The sequence below is a fragment of the Pteropus vampyrus genome, unplaced genomic scaffold (assembly GCF_000151845.1).
Source record: "Pteropus vampyrus isolate Shadow unplaced genomic scaffold, Pvam_2.0 Scaffold568, whole genome shotgun sequence".
Lineage (NCBI taxonomy): Eukaryota > Metazoa > Chordata > Mammalia > Chiroptera > Pteropodidae > Pteropus > Pteropus vampyrus.
The window spans coordinates 311,368-328,472 of NW_011889349.1; the positions used below are offsets into that span (position 1 = coordinate 311,368).

At 42.7% G+C, this 17,105-nt stretch overlaps 1 protein-coding gene across 1 annotated transcript in view; it reads right to left on the minus strand.

Annotated features, from left to right (window-relative positions):
• DEPDC5 (DEP domain containing 5) overlaps positions 1-17,105 on the minus strand; it is a 113,531-nt gene that overhangs the window by 39,134 nt on the left and 57,292 nt on the right. Inside the window, exons 26-32 of the mRNA XM_011384289.2 lie at positions 14,732-14,888; positions 14,100-14,260; positions 11,103-11,220; positions 10,489-10,656; positions 9,645-9,864; positions 8,201-8,334; positions 2,683-2,791 (exon numbers count right to left, since the gene is read on the minus strand). Of these exons, the coding sequence (XP_011382591.1) occupies positions 2,683-2,791; positions 8,201-8,334; positions 9,645-9,864; positions 10,489-10,656; positions 11,103-11,220; positions 14,100-14,260; positions 14,732-14,888 (1,067 nt within the window). The remainder of the gene's footprint in view (positions 1-2,682; positions 2,792-8,200; positions 8,335-9,644; positions 9,865-10,488; positions 10,657-11,102; positions 11,221-14,099; positions 14,261-14,731; positions 14,889-17,105) is intronic.

A 17,105-nucleotide genomic window follows, 5' to 3' on the forward strand; every position in this document is an offset into this window, starting at 1 on the left:
CAGGAAGACAATATCCAAATGCAGAGCATTAGCAGGAACTCACACCTTCTTGGGCAGAATATCCCATCCATGTGGGAGATAGCACCTAGGTTAGAAGGGACATCCAAGCTCCCTCAGGTCTCCTCAGAGCCTGTCTTGGATGCTTGCACCCTCCCACATAGCTCTGAACTTCCTTCAGACCTATGCCAAGAAGGAGAGAAGAGGCCAAAGGGCAGCTTGTAGGAAGTTGCAAGTGACAGGCTTCAGTGGTCAGCTGGGTTACCAGCAGCCCACGTGGAGAGATACACAGAGGCTTGAGGTTCTCAATTCTGCCTGTTACTAAACATGGCAGCCAGATGGGAGGATTCCATGCAGGAAAACTTTCTTGCTTAATTTTCTGAGCAAACGGGAGATCAGAAGCAGCAACACCTTCTCCTCCACTGGTTGTGTAACAAAATACCCGAGAAGCCACGATGTCAGATATATATGTACTCACTGGGGTGGGTGGGCTCCCTGAAGCTATCTTCCCCTCCCCACCCTGTTCTTGTGGAGTTCAAGGTGCCATGAATTTGAAACAAAAACGACATAGCGGACATTTCCAAAGACCCTTCCTTCCCTCTTTCTTAAGGTCAGGAAGTGTCCTCTTGCCCCTTCAAAATCTTTTTACTTTTTATGTATTACCATTGAAATTCGGAAAAAGCACTTGATAAATCTGAAGGTCTCTGTTTTCCTACAACTTTTGTTCAATTCTAAAATTAGAATCACTGAAATATTTGGCTGTTCATTTAAATCAATACTGCTGCTATTTTCTACAAACCACTACGAACTCAAGTAACAAACCACAGAAATGAGGTGATAGAAATGCAAATTCAGGTACCCCTCCACGCGTCCCGACACAAGCATCTGACTAGAGACATTGTTGGACGTTTCTGAGTATGTCAGCCGGGGCTCTTCACTTTGGCCATCTCGTAACACCTTTGCTTCTCCTTGACTACACGAAATCTACATCCGGCATGAGTGATGGCCATCCATGTAGATTTCAGTGTTCAGTTTCAGTTGGAAGGTTAGGAGAGTGTTCTAAACAGTAATTTAATATTTGGTTGTTGGTGCATCTTAACCTAACGCTTGTGGCTCTAAAATTTCTCTACTTTTCAGTTCTGTCCCTGGCACTGTAGCTAATCCTCAAAGATGGCAATAGGCAGAGGTCAAAGCTAATGGACAGCACACAAGGTACTTATGTGTTCTCATTGTTCCATCTATGTCCCTTCTTTGCCAGAACATATAGGAATGAAGGTGCTAATGCTGCTGAGATTTATGTACGCATGAGGGAGGACAGGTGAGAAGCCTCTTCCATGACCAACAGATCATTCCTTGTGTGCAGACTATCCTTGGGACTGCACCTAAAGTCACTGCCTACAGCTGGGTCAGTGAATGGTCAAATCCAGCCACTGGTTTATTATAGCCTGTGAACTAAGAGTAGTTTTTAAATTTTTTAATGGTTATGGAAGTACCTACACAAAAGCTTTGATCTTGCCCCTTGGCCCACAAAGCCCATATTTATCAAGATTTGCCAACCTCTGATCTTGATATCATAAAAGCTGCCTGTAGCCTGTTACACTTTTTCTCAGATTTTAATCTCTCCATCATAGTAGTCTAATTCTAACAATTTATCCCAAAGAAATAATCAGAGATGTGGTCAAATCATTATATGCTAAAATGTTATTTGCAGTATTATTTATAATTGATACATTGTAGCATAATTATAATAATTTATGGATTACCAAAAATTATTTTTAAAAATCATACATCATCTACATTTTGAACAAAAATTTTCGTAAGTTATAAAGTCTTTTCACATGATATAATACTATATAATTTAATTTTTAAAATCATGCTTTTGAAAAATATTTAATGACATCATGGGGAAATGTTCATGATATGGAAGTAAAATAAACACATGGATAGATATACAATTTGGCCACAATTCTGAAAAGAAAATATAGCTATTAAATTTCCTTCATTTCCTAGTGATAGGGACCAGATAAAAGAACATACCATCAGCTCATCCTACCATATCAGAATGATCTCAGAGTCTGAATTTCCCAGAAAGAGTTGATAGAGCCAAGACTATGGGTCTTAAAAGATACAAAAAGCCTGACCTATGGAGTTTTCAGCCCCTATGCTCTACTTGCTATTCCATAAAGAGGCTCAAAAACTAAGGTTTTGTTTTTTTCCCACAGGATGCTCTTGTTGGACTATATTTCTCAGGAGTCTAAGCATTACCAAAGAGTGAGCAATCTGGTCCTGGACTTTTGTTTGTAGGGAGTTAAAAAAAAGAAAAAGAAAAAAAAAAGAGCGTGCTCTCATGAAAGCTGCTTCAGTAGCTTTCTACCTCCCCCCACTCCCCACCTTCCCTGGGAGAGTCAAAGATGCAACTAAAGGAAAACCAGATGGCCAGTTTTAAAGCTCAAGCCAAATCCTGGGCCCTGACCAATACTGTTTAGCCTGACTGCTGTGTATCTGCACTTATCTAACAGTTCGCTTCCTTACAACTGTGAGTAGGAAAGTTCCTCAACAATAATAGGAATGCTTAAAAGGGCTCAGGGTAGAATTCACCCAAATCTTCAGCACATTTGCGGCTATCCATTCTGCCCTCCACACTGGGTCTCAGAATATGTTCCCTGCTGGAGTGGCCTCCTTTACCTTTCGTGGGCTGTCCACGTAGGTGGGAGTCATGGTAACGCTGCTGCTCTCGCCTGGCTGGGCCGAGCTCTTGCCACCATGCACAGCTGCCTGCTGTTCTCCCAGGCACCTGAAAGAAGGAAACGCACACGACTGTGGCTTGCTCAGAACCTCCTGGTGAAGGACCCCCGTTAGCCAAGATGAAATGAAGACAGGTCTGCTGCTGTCAACACTTCTGCTTTGTTTCTCCTTCGGGCCCTACATGACACCCTTAATTTCATTCATTGCCTGAACAATCTCCAGCCGTCCACAGTAAATCAGAAAACAGCTCAATTTTAAAAGCATCTTGGCAGCACCTGGTGCTTACATATAACTTTGAAAAGGCAAGTGACATGGTATGAGTGACTCCATCCATGAACATCATTTTTTTTTAATCCTCTGAGAAAGAAGCACATTCTGAAATTAGGGCTGCATTAACATGTGGCATAACCTTAATGGGGGGAAATGTGTTGACTCTCTACACACTTTGAAGGTTTATATGTTAATATTGCAGACATACACACTTACATTCCCTCCTCTCTTCCCCGCAAAAAACCCAGACATATCTAACAGACATGATCTCATAACAGAAGACAATTGTGATTTTCTTATAACATCTCATCTCATCCTGGTTCTGATGTACATATTATTTTCCTAATTTTTTCCATACTAAAATTAACTATGAACTATTATAACTTAAATGCTCCCACAAATTAGCTTTAAAACATCACTGAAATTTTATTTGGTTTCAGAAAGCTCTCATTATAGTCTTAAACACTTCATTATTATTGCAATGTATACTTCTTGTGGTGGACACTACAAGGTGCCACCCAGATCCCTCTGCCTTGGCCTTGTTGCCATAGTAGCTGGACGTGTTGTCCAGCAGGCTCAGCTGTCAGCCCCTTCAGGGATAGCCCCAGCTGCAGAGCAGCCTCGTGCAAGCTCTCGCCCCTCCCCAGGCTGCACGCCGACAATGAATGATCAGTGAGGGGGTGGAAAGGCCTGGCTATGTTGGCCCAACCCAGCTCATCTCCGAAGGCTGTTCTAGCTCCAGAGCATGAGTGAGGTGGCTTGAGGCTGTCACGGGGTCTTCACCGCATCTCGGCTTTTGTCCATTTCTACTTCTCCCTTCTTCTCCCTCCCACAGGTGTTGAGCCTGACTTTAATAAAAATCCTACATGTTAAACTCCATCTCAGTCTGCTTCCCCAGGAACCCAACCTGTGACACTTCTCTAGTCTTAAATTCTGACATGTTTGTTACTGACAGTGAAGTAATCTTATCCCAGAGATTAAAAATCAGTTTCCATAGTAACCTGTTACATTCCTTTTTAGTTTTTATTATGGAAACATTTCAAATATACCTACCCAGACCCCAAAATTATTTATTTAGAGCCAATCTTGTTTCATCTATACACTCTACCTATCCACCCTGATTACTTTGAAGCAAAACTCACACGATATTATTTCATCCATAAACACTGCAGTATATACTGTATCTCTAAAAGAAAATAAGTTAAAAAATATATAATCACAATTCCATCACTAGACTCGAAACATTTTTTTAATTTTCTAATAAATATTTCTCTAATTATCTCCAAAAATTCCTTTACAGTTCGTTGAAAACAGAATTCAGCTAAGGCCCCTACATTATAAGTTGTGTCTCTTATGTTTCTTTTAAGATATAAACTCCTTTTCATCTCTCCCCATCCTTGCAATTTATTTGTTGAAGAAAGTAGCTGGTTCACCCCGTAAATTTACAGTCTGGATGAGCTGATTATGTCTCTTTATTGTTTATCATGTTCCTCTGTGCCCTGCACTTCCTGACAATCAGAAATTATATCTAAAAGTTTGAGCAAATTTAGGTTCAATTTGGGGCAAGAACTCTTCCTAAGTGTGTCGTGTACTTCTGTCTAGAGGCCCACAATGTCTAGTGGTCTCTCTCTGGTGATATTGGTTGTCGCTGATGATCTCTGCTGGACCCATTAAGTTCATTAAAAACTACACATGGTAACATTCTATCATTCCTTTTGTACCTATTAGCTGGAATACTGGGGGAAAAACAAACAAACAAATCAGTAACTTCCCTACACCAATTACTTGGTTACTCTGAGGTATAATTCACATAGGAAAAGCAGAATAAATGCTGGATTCCTTCTCCTGTCCACTTATACCACACTGTCTCCCTCTCTACCACATCGCACTGTGTTTTCCTCTGAGTCTCATTCACAAACGCACACTGTGACTGCAGTGGCCCAAGCCTGGGACAGCAGTAGCAGGAAGCCTTGGTTACCCCGCAGTGTCCCCTCAGATGCGTCATCTGATGTATGTGATAATTCACTGAGTTGCCTGTTACGTGCTGACCTGTGGAATCAGGGATTCAGAGATGAGGAAAACCCTGTCCTTGCCTTTGAAGGCTCACTGCCTAATAGCTCAGGGGAGGGTACTGTCACGAAATGACCAGTTATATGTATTGTATATGTATATGTGTGAGAATATATATGAGGGCACACTGCTTTTGCTGGAAAGGGATCACTAGTCAAGCTTCCACAGAGGCAGTGACAACTGCCATGTGGAGGTCTCTTCTGCTCCGACTTGGCTGTCATCAGATTATCCCCAGCTAACAAGGGCAGCAAAGGCCCTTGACCGGCACCGGCTGCCCAGATGGCTCATGGCCACACTGTTATTCGGCACAAAGCCAAGCTTCCAGGGGTCTCTTTCTTCCTTGAGAGCCTGACTGAACGTATATGCCTACGGAGAAAGACTGGAAGAGAAGTGGAAGAAACAGTTATTGTAAGATGGCAGGACTACATGTGACATTTAAAAAATTCTTTTTCCTGTTGCTATCATATTGTTTTCATAATAAATAAAATTGGATCTGCTTGGTGCAACAAAAGAAAAAGAAAAGCACATAAGTAAAAAATGCCATGTGAGCACACATCATATAAAGGTCTGGCTCCCTTTTCTCTACCTCTAGCACTGAGGAAATGTACCATGTCGCCCAGGAGCACTGATCCAGGGGAAGGAATAAAGCTTAGATTCTGTCCTGCCTCTTGCTATGGGGTTAGCTGAGAGTCTCATCTCTTACACGGGGACACCACCACCCCAAGCTATCTTTCCTCTTCCAACCTGAGCAGAAACATGCTCCTTGGAGCGTACTGAATGGTGACTCACTGACAAATTAAAATAAGATTCCCCCGCCCCCGCTTCACGCCCCTCAGAGCAACCTATGTTCCTTGTTCTTTTTCTCAGCAGGAAAAGTCTACGATTAATGAGAGGGAGAACCTGCCAGGCAGAGTTCTGTGGTCTTTCCTTGGGGAGATGAAGATATTTTCTAAAGAGGACCCAGTGCCCTCAGGAATGAGTCCACCCTCCCCCAGCCCCCAGTCACCTCACTATCTTCTTCACTTTCTCTCCCTGCATCCCTTCCTTTCCATGTCATCATCACCCTCTATCCAGCCTGCTGCCTCTTGCCTGGACTAATGAGAGCCCACCAATGGGTCTCTGCCTCCTGGGGCCCACCCACTGGGTCCACCTATACAAGGGGCTCATTTCTGAAAACACCACTTCTGGTAAAGACACTGAATGGATATTTCGTGATGTTAAGGAGTTGCTGTACCTTTTTAGGTAAATTATGGTATTATGGTATTATGGTTTTTTTTTTTTTTTTTAAAGAGTACTTATCTTTCAGAGATACACACTGAAATATTACAGATGAAAGGATATGATGTCTGGGATTTAATAAGAAATAAAAAGAAGATGAGAACAAGTGGGACAAAATGAAACATCATTGGCCACGAGGATAATTACTGAAGCTGGGTGATGGGTAAATGGGGATTCATTATACTAGTGCATCTACCTTTTTTATGTTTGAAATTTTCCATTAAAATAAACTTTCAAAGGATCGCTCTTGCTATGAGAATGTGTAAGGACAGCCTGAATCCAACTTCCCACGCGGCCTTTGTAATTGTTAACTCCCACTATGCCTCATGCTTATTCCATGTTACTTTCTGAAAGCCAAATGGATGCAGGTTCCTGCTGAGCGTGACACAGACTCTCACACTAGACAGACAAGGTCCAGTCTCCTCTAACACCTTATACAGGGACCCTCCACATCCCTTTCTCCATCATTCTCATCTATTGTGCACATACTATATAGCAGGCACAGCACACAGCCTCTGCCCTCAGAGCGCAGACAAGTCGGGGGGAAGATGAGTAAACCGGTTACAGCCCTCAGAATGACACTGGTAAGTGCTCAGACAGACGTAGGCCCAGGATGCTGGAAAGCACAGAGGGAACCTGGTCTGTCTGGGAGGATGAGGAGGGCATGGAATGCACCCTAGGGCAGGTCCTACCTGCTCACGGCAATGTTTTCTCCCCTTCCCCAAGTCCCACCTCTCCTCTGTGTAAATGCTTCCCTCCCTATAAGGCCAACTTAAATTCTACCTCCTGCAACACTGTCCCTGCCCTCTCAAGTAAGATGTGGTCCCACCAGCAACCTGAGAGCTGTAGCACTTACTGTTTATAAAGGGACCACACACTCAAACGCCTAGAGAAGCTGGTCATGTAGCATGACTGAGGGTGCAAGACAAGTCCAAAACCAGAGGGTGTGCTGGTTCTACTGTAAACCAGAGGGCACATGTCCATTCTCAAGTGCCAGCCCATGGCACCTGGGTATGACTGTGGACCCAGTGTTAAGTGAGCCTGTACTACATCAAGCAGAGCTGAATTTTATGTGTTACCTATAAGTTTATATTATGTTATCTATACTATATTCTCTTGTGTGTTATATAATACAACTATGCAGCATGTTATGTATACTAATATTTTTTAAAATAAAAATTCATATAAAGTCCACATTTTTATATGAAATCTTCAAACAAAAAAATTTGGCTCAAATATTTAAAAAATGTTTTATGTCTTTAGGGCAGTGAAGCTACTCTGTTAATGGTGGCTACATGTCATTATAAATTTGTCTAAACACACAGAATGTATGCCACCACAGAATGTACGCCACCAAGTGTAAACTGATGCGTGTGGATTTTGGGTGGTTATGATGTGTCAATGTAGATTCCATAATTGTAACAAATGCACCATTCTGGTGGGGGATAGTGATAATGGGGGAAGTATGCATGTGTGGAGATAGGGTGTGTGCGGGAAATCTCTGTACCTTCTACTCAATTTTGCTTTGAATCTAAAACTACTCTATAAAATAAGGTCTATTGGAAAAACAAAACTAACAAAAATAATCACTTTGCGGGCCAAACTAAATGTATCTGTAGTTTGAATTAAGGCCCATATTGCAAATTTGTAACTTCCAGACTATTTTGTGTTATTGACATTAGGTATTAACCCAGTTTTCTTTTCGTGTATGTGTCTTTGTGCAAATTATAGGCTCCTTGCAAACAGAAATCATATTTCACTCCACTCACAAGAAAAGGGCACTGAAAACTCTCAGGGAGTACTGGGTGGGGACAAGTCTCTCTTCCAATAAGACACTTACTTCTGACTGGCCTCCATCTCCAACAGGGCAGACAGAGCTGAGGTTCCCTTCTTCCCAACTGGGGGGCCAGATGACTCGAGGGAATGCGCAGAGATGGGTCCGGTCATCTGCAAGCCTTTCATGGCTGTCCCTTTCTAAAGCAGAGAAGAGGAGACAAAGCCATCAGCCCAAGTGGACCCTTCAATAGGCGCCACTCATGCCCCAGCATTTGCAGCTGCATCTGTCCTGCTGCAGGCTCTGAGAGTCAGTTAACTGAGGAACACGGGTTCTTAGTATTCGGTAAATGCCAGAAAACTGCTTTTCGCTTAAACTGAAGGTCCCTAATGCCTACTGACTCAAAACAAACTGCCTCTTTGAGGTGTTTTATGCGTATTATCTCATTTTATTCTCATCACAACTCTAGGGAGTAAATAACGGTATATCTAATTTACGGGAAAAAAAACTGAGTCTCAGAGAAGTTAATTAACTTATCTCAAATCCCGTTAGAACTGGAATTCAAACTAGTTACCTGACTTCAAAACTAAGGTTCTTTCTGCTACATAAGCAAGCTCTCCTGGAAATGATGCTGTGTATAATCATAAGTGATGCTGTGTACAGAAGGCAGCTGGGTAGGTTAAAGAACACTAAACTTGAGATTAAAAACAAACAATAAAAACATAGCTGATGATGGAGCACTACTCATCAACGAAAAGGAACAAATGGTTGATGCAAGTGACAACGTGGATGAACCCCAAAGGCAGGAAGCTGAGTGAAAGAAGGCCGCATCAGGTTATATATTGCATGATTCCATTTACATGATCCTTGAAAAAGACAAAAATATAGTGATGGAGAACAGATCAGGGGTGAGAGATTGGGATAGAGTGTGGCCATGATGGGTAGCTGGAGGGAGTTTTTTTGGTGTGATGGCAACTATTCCATATCCTGATTGTGGTGGTGGTGGTTACATGCATCTGCATATTTGTAAAATTCATAGATCTGTGTACAGTACACACATACACACACACACACTCACACACACAGAGCTGGGTATCCTCATATCCTTTAACATATCCCTTAACTCCCATAAGCCCCAGTGTCCCCATTGGGGAGTGTGTGGTTGAATGAATGCCCAACGGTGCTGGAAAATCTAAAAGTGATATAAGTGATATTGCTGCTGTTACCCTCTTGAGAGCTTCTACTCAACAATTCAGCACATCACATAAGCAGCTGTGACTGACACCGGGTCCAACTTGGGAAGCACAAGAAGCTGCGTCCTCAGGTTGCCCTGTGCCACAGAACACTGCCCCCTCCCTTCTTTGCCCTGCCATGGAGAAGAACACACTGTTTTGGATTTATAGTAAATGCTGGACGATTGTGGAGTAAATAAACTGGCCAGTGAGAGGCCCATGACATAGGAGACAGTTGCTGCATCCCAGACCAAGCACGGTCCCCATAGAGCCCTCACTCGCATCATGCGATCTGAACGATGGCGCCTACGGATCCGGTTCAAGCCTTCCACAAAGCGGATAAAGCCATCCAGGAGCTGCCACTCCTCCTCGTCTGCCCGGGGCCTGTCCCCGTAGATGTCGCAATGGGCTTCTCCCTCCGTGATGCGCTTGGTGGCCGTGACACAGGCTGGCAGCAGCAGGAAGCGGGTTCTCCAGAACTTCAGAGACTCAATTAAACTATGGAGGGCCAAAGGAGAAAGAGGGAGTGGTGGTGAGAAAAAGTAGATAATAACACAAGCTCACTGTATGTCACTTATAATTAAAAAATAATTTTTTAAATGGGAAAAAACAAAAACAAGAAAAACACAAGCTCAGAAGGAAGAACTTAACGGTTGTGTTTACTTTGTATTCCAGAGATGTGAGAAGATTCTGTACACCCAGGCCCAGTGAAGTTGTGGCTTTGTATCATCGTAATCAGAAATCATGCATAAAAATTCAAAACGCACCACCACAAGTAGTCAGGAAAATGTTAAGAACATGATTTGCACTGATGTTCCATCAAAGAGAACATCATCACTGAGTTTGTTGTTTTTATATGATAAAATACACATCACGAAGTTTACCACTTTAACAATCTTTAAGTGTACATTTCAATGGCATTAAGTATATTCGCACCGTTGTGCAACCATCACCACCATCCATCTCATCATTGAGTTTTTAACCCAGTAAAGATATGCTTTTGTTTTTTCCATTATTTTCTAAAACGGAGATCATTTTGTAATCAGAAAAAAAGGCTGGACCTGTTAAAATATGGACACACCCAAGGCAGCCAGGATGGAAAGCCAAAGCACATTCTCTGACCTGAAGTCCTCAGAACCAGCGGAACAGATATACTGATCTAAGTAATTCCACTTGTACTCCTCCAGCCGCTCGTGGGAGAATTCTACCCAACAGGAGACGAACTCCGAGTCTGAGTGAGAAGGGCAGAGGCTGTAGGTGTAGTGGATCTGGGCAGACTCATAAGGGTACCTGAAAAAAAAAGGGGATGCCCGGAAGTCCAAAAGAGAATCCTTCTCAATCCTTCTCTACCTTTTCCATCTCAATATACTTAGCATCATTCTTGGCATTCAACCCTTGACCACAGTAAACAACTCATCCCTGGAGACTGGTAATGGAGATTTCTCGGCTCTATCTAACTTTCTCATTCTTCTCTCCTCACATTCTTTATTTTTACTTGGCTTGTTAAGAATCAGGCTAAATATCATAAGCTGAATTAAATCCCTTTTGGAAGTAGGGGAACTACAGCCATAAGATAACCCTAGGGAAAAAAAAAAACAATAACTCCAGAAGAAAAACCAACCACTCAACTACCTCTCCAGTTTGAATTACGTGTGATACACATAATTCAGTATGTGGACAGTATGTAGACACAATTCAGAACAGCATCTGAAAACTTTAAATATCCAAGGACTCACTTGGGAAGATATCGTGTCACTGTGATCATCTTATCCTTCAGTGTCACTTTGTGAAAAGTTCTGCCCATACTCAGCCAGTACTGGTCTTCCTCCTCAGGGCGGTTTCGGGATACAAGGCCTAACAGACAAAAAAAAAAAAATCATTTCTTCCATATGGTTGAGGATCATTCTGTTAATAGGCAATTACTTCTCTTCCATACAGATTCAGAAAAAGAGAAACAAAAGAGGCAACACTTTCTTTTGAGGAGTAGTTTCATGGAAAAAAATTATCCTTGGTTAAAAAAAAAAGAAGTCCCAAAGTTGGCAGATTTGGGCAGATTTTTCTGTTACTGAACCAACAGCAGATTAGAGCCTGGGGATTCTGATAGCACCCAGATGTCACTGTCAAAGCTGAACAACTTGATGCCGTTCCAGAAAGTTCTAGAGATGTTAATAGGCTGAGATGACTGTGGGACTCCACTTACATATGAGCTGCCACTCTGGCATTTACGGTCTTCACCCCAGGGTGGCAGTCGACCTGGCTTACCGGCCTGAGCTCCCACGACTCCCTCACTGACATACCACATTTCAGTCTTAAAGGACTACTTATTTATTTGTTGAGCTATTAGGCAATGAGCCTTCAAAGGCAAGGACAGGGTCTTCCTCATCTCTGAATCCCTGATTCCACAGGTGCCTTAATAAACAACTGAACCAAGACAGGATTTCCGTGATCTAGAAAGAAATGAAACACAGACCCCTTGTTCAGTGGCAGGCAGCATGGCAGTTGTCAGAAGAGAGGGCAGCGGAGGCTGAAAAGATCTGCACTCCGCATGTGGGAATTTTCCAGATAATGGCGAAGGAGAGGCAAGCAGATTACAGATAAAAGAGGTTCAAAGGAACCCAAGTTAAACCCCAGCACTTTCACCTGCCAGCTGTGTGATCTTGGGTACCCAATCTCTTGAGTCTCACTTTCTAAAACTAGAAAGAGGGCTTATCCCCATCCCAGCATTCTTTCATTCACGCAACAAGCTCCCTACTGGCTGTCAAGACAATGTCATGGGATAACGTTCACGAGCACCTAGCATGGCACCTATACACCATTCTAAATTAGGTGCACCACAGTTATTTCTGTTTAAATCCTGCAGAGCACTCCTCACAATCTGTGATCAAATATATACTTGTGGTTCATTAGTTTAACATCTGTCTCCCCCAGTAGACTGTAAACTCCAAGGACAGGGCTGACGCTATTCTATTTACTACTGGAACACGGTCCTGCTCACAACTGGTATTCAATAAATCTGCAATCAGTGAGTAGCACAGGCTCACATATTATGGCCACTTTTCCAGTAACTATAACAATGGTACCATTTCTGTTACTATAGAAATAAAAAGGATTAAATTTATGGAAGGAGAAAAATAGCCAGAAAGGATACAGTCAGGTGAGTAGCCTCTAGCCAACCAGCCATGACGTGAGGCTCGTGAATCAGCCGGAACAGAACTGGACACTAGAGGAATTACGGACCACCAATTAAGGGACACTGAGCAACTATTCCAGAGAAGAGCAAATAGGCAGCCTGGAGGGGGCCATTGACCCTAAAGGCAAATTCATTTCACTACTCTTGGAATAAAGAACAAAATCCTTCACGTGGTCCTGTGAGGCCTGAGTCTCCTGACATTTCTGGCCATATCTCTGGCTTACTCCTTTTGGGGCCCAGAAAGTGTCACAACCCCTCCTGCCTCAGGGCCTTTGCACATAGTAATCCCTCTGCCTGGCATGCTCTTCTTACCGACTCCTTCTCTCCACCCCTAACCTGCTTCTCTAATAACTCCTGCACATACTTCATGTCTCGGCTCAAACATCACCTTCTCAAGGAAGCCATCCTTGACCCTCAAGACCAGATCAGGTCCCTTGACTTTTTCCTCACAGTCTTTATCATAACACGGAATTATATTTCATAGTTCGACTAATGTTATTTTCTTCCACGGGACCAAAAATTCCCCACAAAACAGAAAGTTCAAAAATACTGTTGAATGAATGAATAAATGAATTCATATATTTATCAACTCATAATGTTGTATGCTAGGCATAGTGGTTTCCATTTTAGTGGATAAAAAGATGAAGCTGAATAGTCCTGGCACTCAGAAAGGTTACTATTTAGCAGAGCCTAGAAAATGAAAGTGAGGCAACATGTGATAAGTAACACAAGGGGCTTTTGAAGAAAATCCAGAGTCTACAGCTTCATCACAAACGACGGGGGCCTGGACCTGATGACCACTAAGTTCCCTCTAACAGGATCATGCTTCTCTGATCCTCTGGCCAGGGGAACATTAACGGAGTCAAAGATGATCTGAAGTTTGGGGCTGGGTGGTTAGGGTAGCTGCAAGAAGAAAGCAGGAGGCTAATGGTTGCTCATGATTATTCCAGGAAGTGATTGCTGCTTTCTGATTCCGGGCGCCCACACTTAACTTTCTCTGCCTGGCTTATTTTAGAAGAGCTCTCTAGAGTCTGGCTCCAACTCAACTGGCATCACTGAGTCTCTGTCACTTATTAGCCTCTATCACTCACAAATGACCCATTCTTGATTCAAGTCACTAAGCCTCAGTGACAAACAAGAGAAAATGAATCCAGTATAGGAAAAAAAGAACAAGTATAAACTTCAGGTTTATAAATATCTGAGGACCTAGTATGTGTCAGGTACTGTACTATAAATAAATATAGGTTTCTGTGTCTAAAATATTCACTATGATGTTTGATATCTCAGTCCTAGCTCAGCTGTCTACTACTCCTAGGTGCTGCCCAGGCCAGGATGTAACATTCCTGAACTTGGTCATATCCTCTTCCTTAAAAGGAGAGTTGAAGATGAAACAGAGTTTTAGGACTTTAAGACTTTATTCTTCATGTAAAGTAAAATTTACAAAAATTTTGTGTTGAAAAACAATTATTCCTAAATTTATTCCCTACCATCTTGAGAGCTTACTTATGCAAATTTAGTAGAAAAGGAAAAATGAAAAACTCACCTCGACTATAAAGGGGGCTGCTGCTCAGTGGGGGCGGGACGACAGGGTTGGGTTTCTGTGCCTTGGGCTGCACTATGATTTGGTAGCCCTGCATGAGACGCTGGCAAATGAACTCTTCAAACACCTGCTGGGCCGTCATCTGCACACCCTCCTCATCCCTCCTGAAAAAACGAACAATGGTCCACATGAATATGCTTGGCTAAGGGCAGAGTAACACTCAAGAGTCCACAGTCCCACCCTCTCCTTTGCTTCAATCCCACAAGCCAGCTCTGATAACTATTCTATGATGGTTTATAAAACTAATAATTTGTAACCTAGTTTTGGGAAAAATGACCAGTTCAAGAGGTGGAAGAAGAAAGCAGGTAATCTGATGTCCACATGGGTAATCTTAGAAACGAAGATCAGATTTAGTGTGCTCAAAACAACTGAAATAGAAAATATAAGAAAGGATCAATGAGGAGAAATGGTTAAAGGAGGCAAGTCAATAGAATTCTAAAGAGAAAACTAACAGTTCTTGCCTCATAAAATTTCCTAAATGTAAGAGGACACAGGTTTGAAAATTCAGTGTTTTGATGTACACCTGGCCATACCCAGAACCTCCCTACAAACAAAGCCTGTCCTCTAACACCTACCTGTCCATGTCTGCTTCTGGAAGGAGGTCATAGCAGCCCTCCGTGTAGTCGTTCTGCAGGCCCTGACGGTCAGGGAAGTAGTCGGTGGTGAGGGGGAGGCACGCCGGAGTAGTGAGAGACTTCCAGTCCACTCCAACTGTGCAACAGAAGCCTGGCACTACAGGGGGAGCAGACAGTGTCAGAACTGCCTCGTGTAAACGGGGAAGAGGTACGTGTGGTCACCACAGCCGGCATGGGATGGGTGTGGGAAGTGGAGGGTAGGGGGAGAAGTAAAAAGGGAGGGTAGGGAAAAATGTTCATGGTGAAAGGTGATAAAATTGCCAGGCAAGGGGATGGGGAGAGAGAAAGAGAGAAACAGTTTGTTAGACAATGCGGTGCGCGTGCTTATCCAATCCCATCATGCAAATGGGATTCACAGCTGATACTTTTCATTTTCTGCTGATCAAGAGCTACAAGCTGCAATGCCAGGGAGGTTACTGCAGGGCAGGGCAGGGCAGGGCAGGCAGAATTACACATTGAAGCAAATCAACATTCCAAAAACAGAAGAGAGCTCAAAACAGAGCCTCTCCTGAGGACTGAAGAGTGGCTAGGTAGGGAAAGGAAGAGAGAGCTTAGCCAGATTTTGGAGCAAACAGCACAAGGTAGCAGAATTCAGGAATACTTTCGGAACTGCAAAAATAAATCATACGTTCAAAAGGGTTTGAGGAAAAAAAATCAAGGATGTTTGGGAAAGTTACAAGGCCAGAACTTTAAGAAACAGTTTAATCCAGAAATGAAAGCTTCAATTGGTAGAGTGGGCCTGATCACATGGGTCTGCCTAAAATTGCCTGCTCTTAGTTAAAAGTAGGCTTTCTCCATCTCAGCGCTAGTGAGATTTTAGACCAGATAATTCTTCATAGTGGTTTTTCAAAGAAAATCCAGAGGGAGTCCAAAGCTTCATGGTAAACAATGGGGCCTAGAACTGATGACCACTTAGCTCCCTCTAACAGACCACGCTTCTCTGATCCTCTGGCCAGAGGAGCTTTAAAGGAGCCATAATTCTTTGTGGAGAGTTGTCCTATGCATTGCAGGATGTTGAGCAGCATCCCTGGACTCTACTCACAAGATGCCAGTGGCATGTCCTGGTTGTGAAAACCAAAAATGTCTGCAAACATTGCCACATGTCCCATAGGGGATAAAATCATCTCTAGTTGAGAATCACTGAGTTAAAGTAATAAGGTCAGTTATCTCTTTAAGTTATTTTAGTGAAGAATATTTTTCAAATCTCTATATGAGGGAACAATATGAAGCAGAAACACTCCATGCCTTAGCCTGAGTCCCAAGTGAGATCCTCATAGACCTTATCTTTGCACAATGCAGTGTGGCTTTCACAGTGGTGTACCTCTGTCATCTCGTCCGCCCACACATCGCCTCTTCGGAGCAGTTATGGTGGCATCATCAACTCCTTTAAACACTTGGCCAAGCTGAACCTCCCAGAGGTTATGGGACCAGAGGTCTCTCTGTTCATGAATCTTTCTACCATATAATGATAGATGCTACCCAGTACAACAGAGTCCCATTGAACCAGGAGTTAAAGGACAAGAAGAGGACTTATATGCTAAGTCACAGCAGGAAGTATGTCCCATGCAGCACCATTGCCTTAGAGAAGATGATTTGACCCAAGACAGGCCTAACTCTATGGTCTATAGACAGGTCTTGGTGCATAGCAGATCTCTAGAACTTACTCATCTTGCATAACTGAAACTTTATGTCCATTGATTAGTAACACCCCAATTCTACCTCTCCCCAAGCTCTTGGCAACTACCATTCCACTCTCTGATTCTGTGAGTTTGACTTCGCACAAGTCTTGTTAACTCATTAACACTTCAAGATCAAAACATAGCCCAGAATAGCCTAATCAATTACCCCAATTTCTCTATATGGCAAACAAAGGGGTAAGCTTACTCCTACTTCCTGCTTAGAACCAGCATCAGAAGAAAAACACCTGATTAAAGCCACAGTAGGAAAGCTAGAAACAGAAGATAGTTATATCTTTATGTCTTATTAGATCATTCTGGTCTTCATCAGCTTCCTGACTCAGGATTATAGAAACATTTAAGAAAAGTTTTCTGCTGGCATGTACCAAATACAGAGAATTTAAATGCCTGATCCAAAATCCCATGGTGAGAAAAGCCCCAAATTCTCAGTTTAATGATGCTCTTTCACTGAGAAAAGAGTGTGGCCTCTTTTCTAATTCCAGTATCTTCAGCCCTACAAAGTCCTCCGACAAGGTTTCACTTCAGAACCATTAAATTAACAACGATAAACACAGATGACAAAATCCAGTGCTGGGGTTGTATAGAAGAAAAACGTTCATCTATTCATTGCTAGCAGC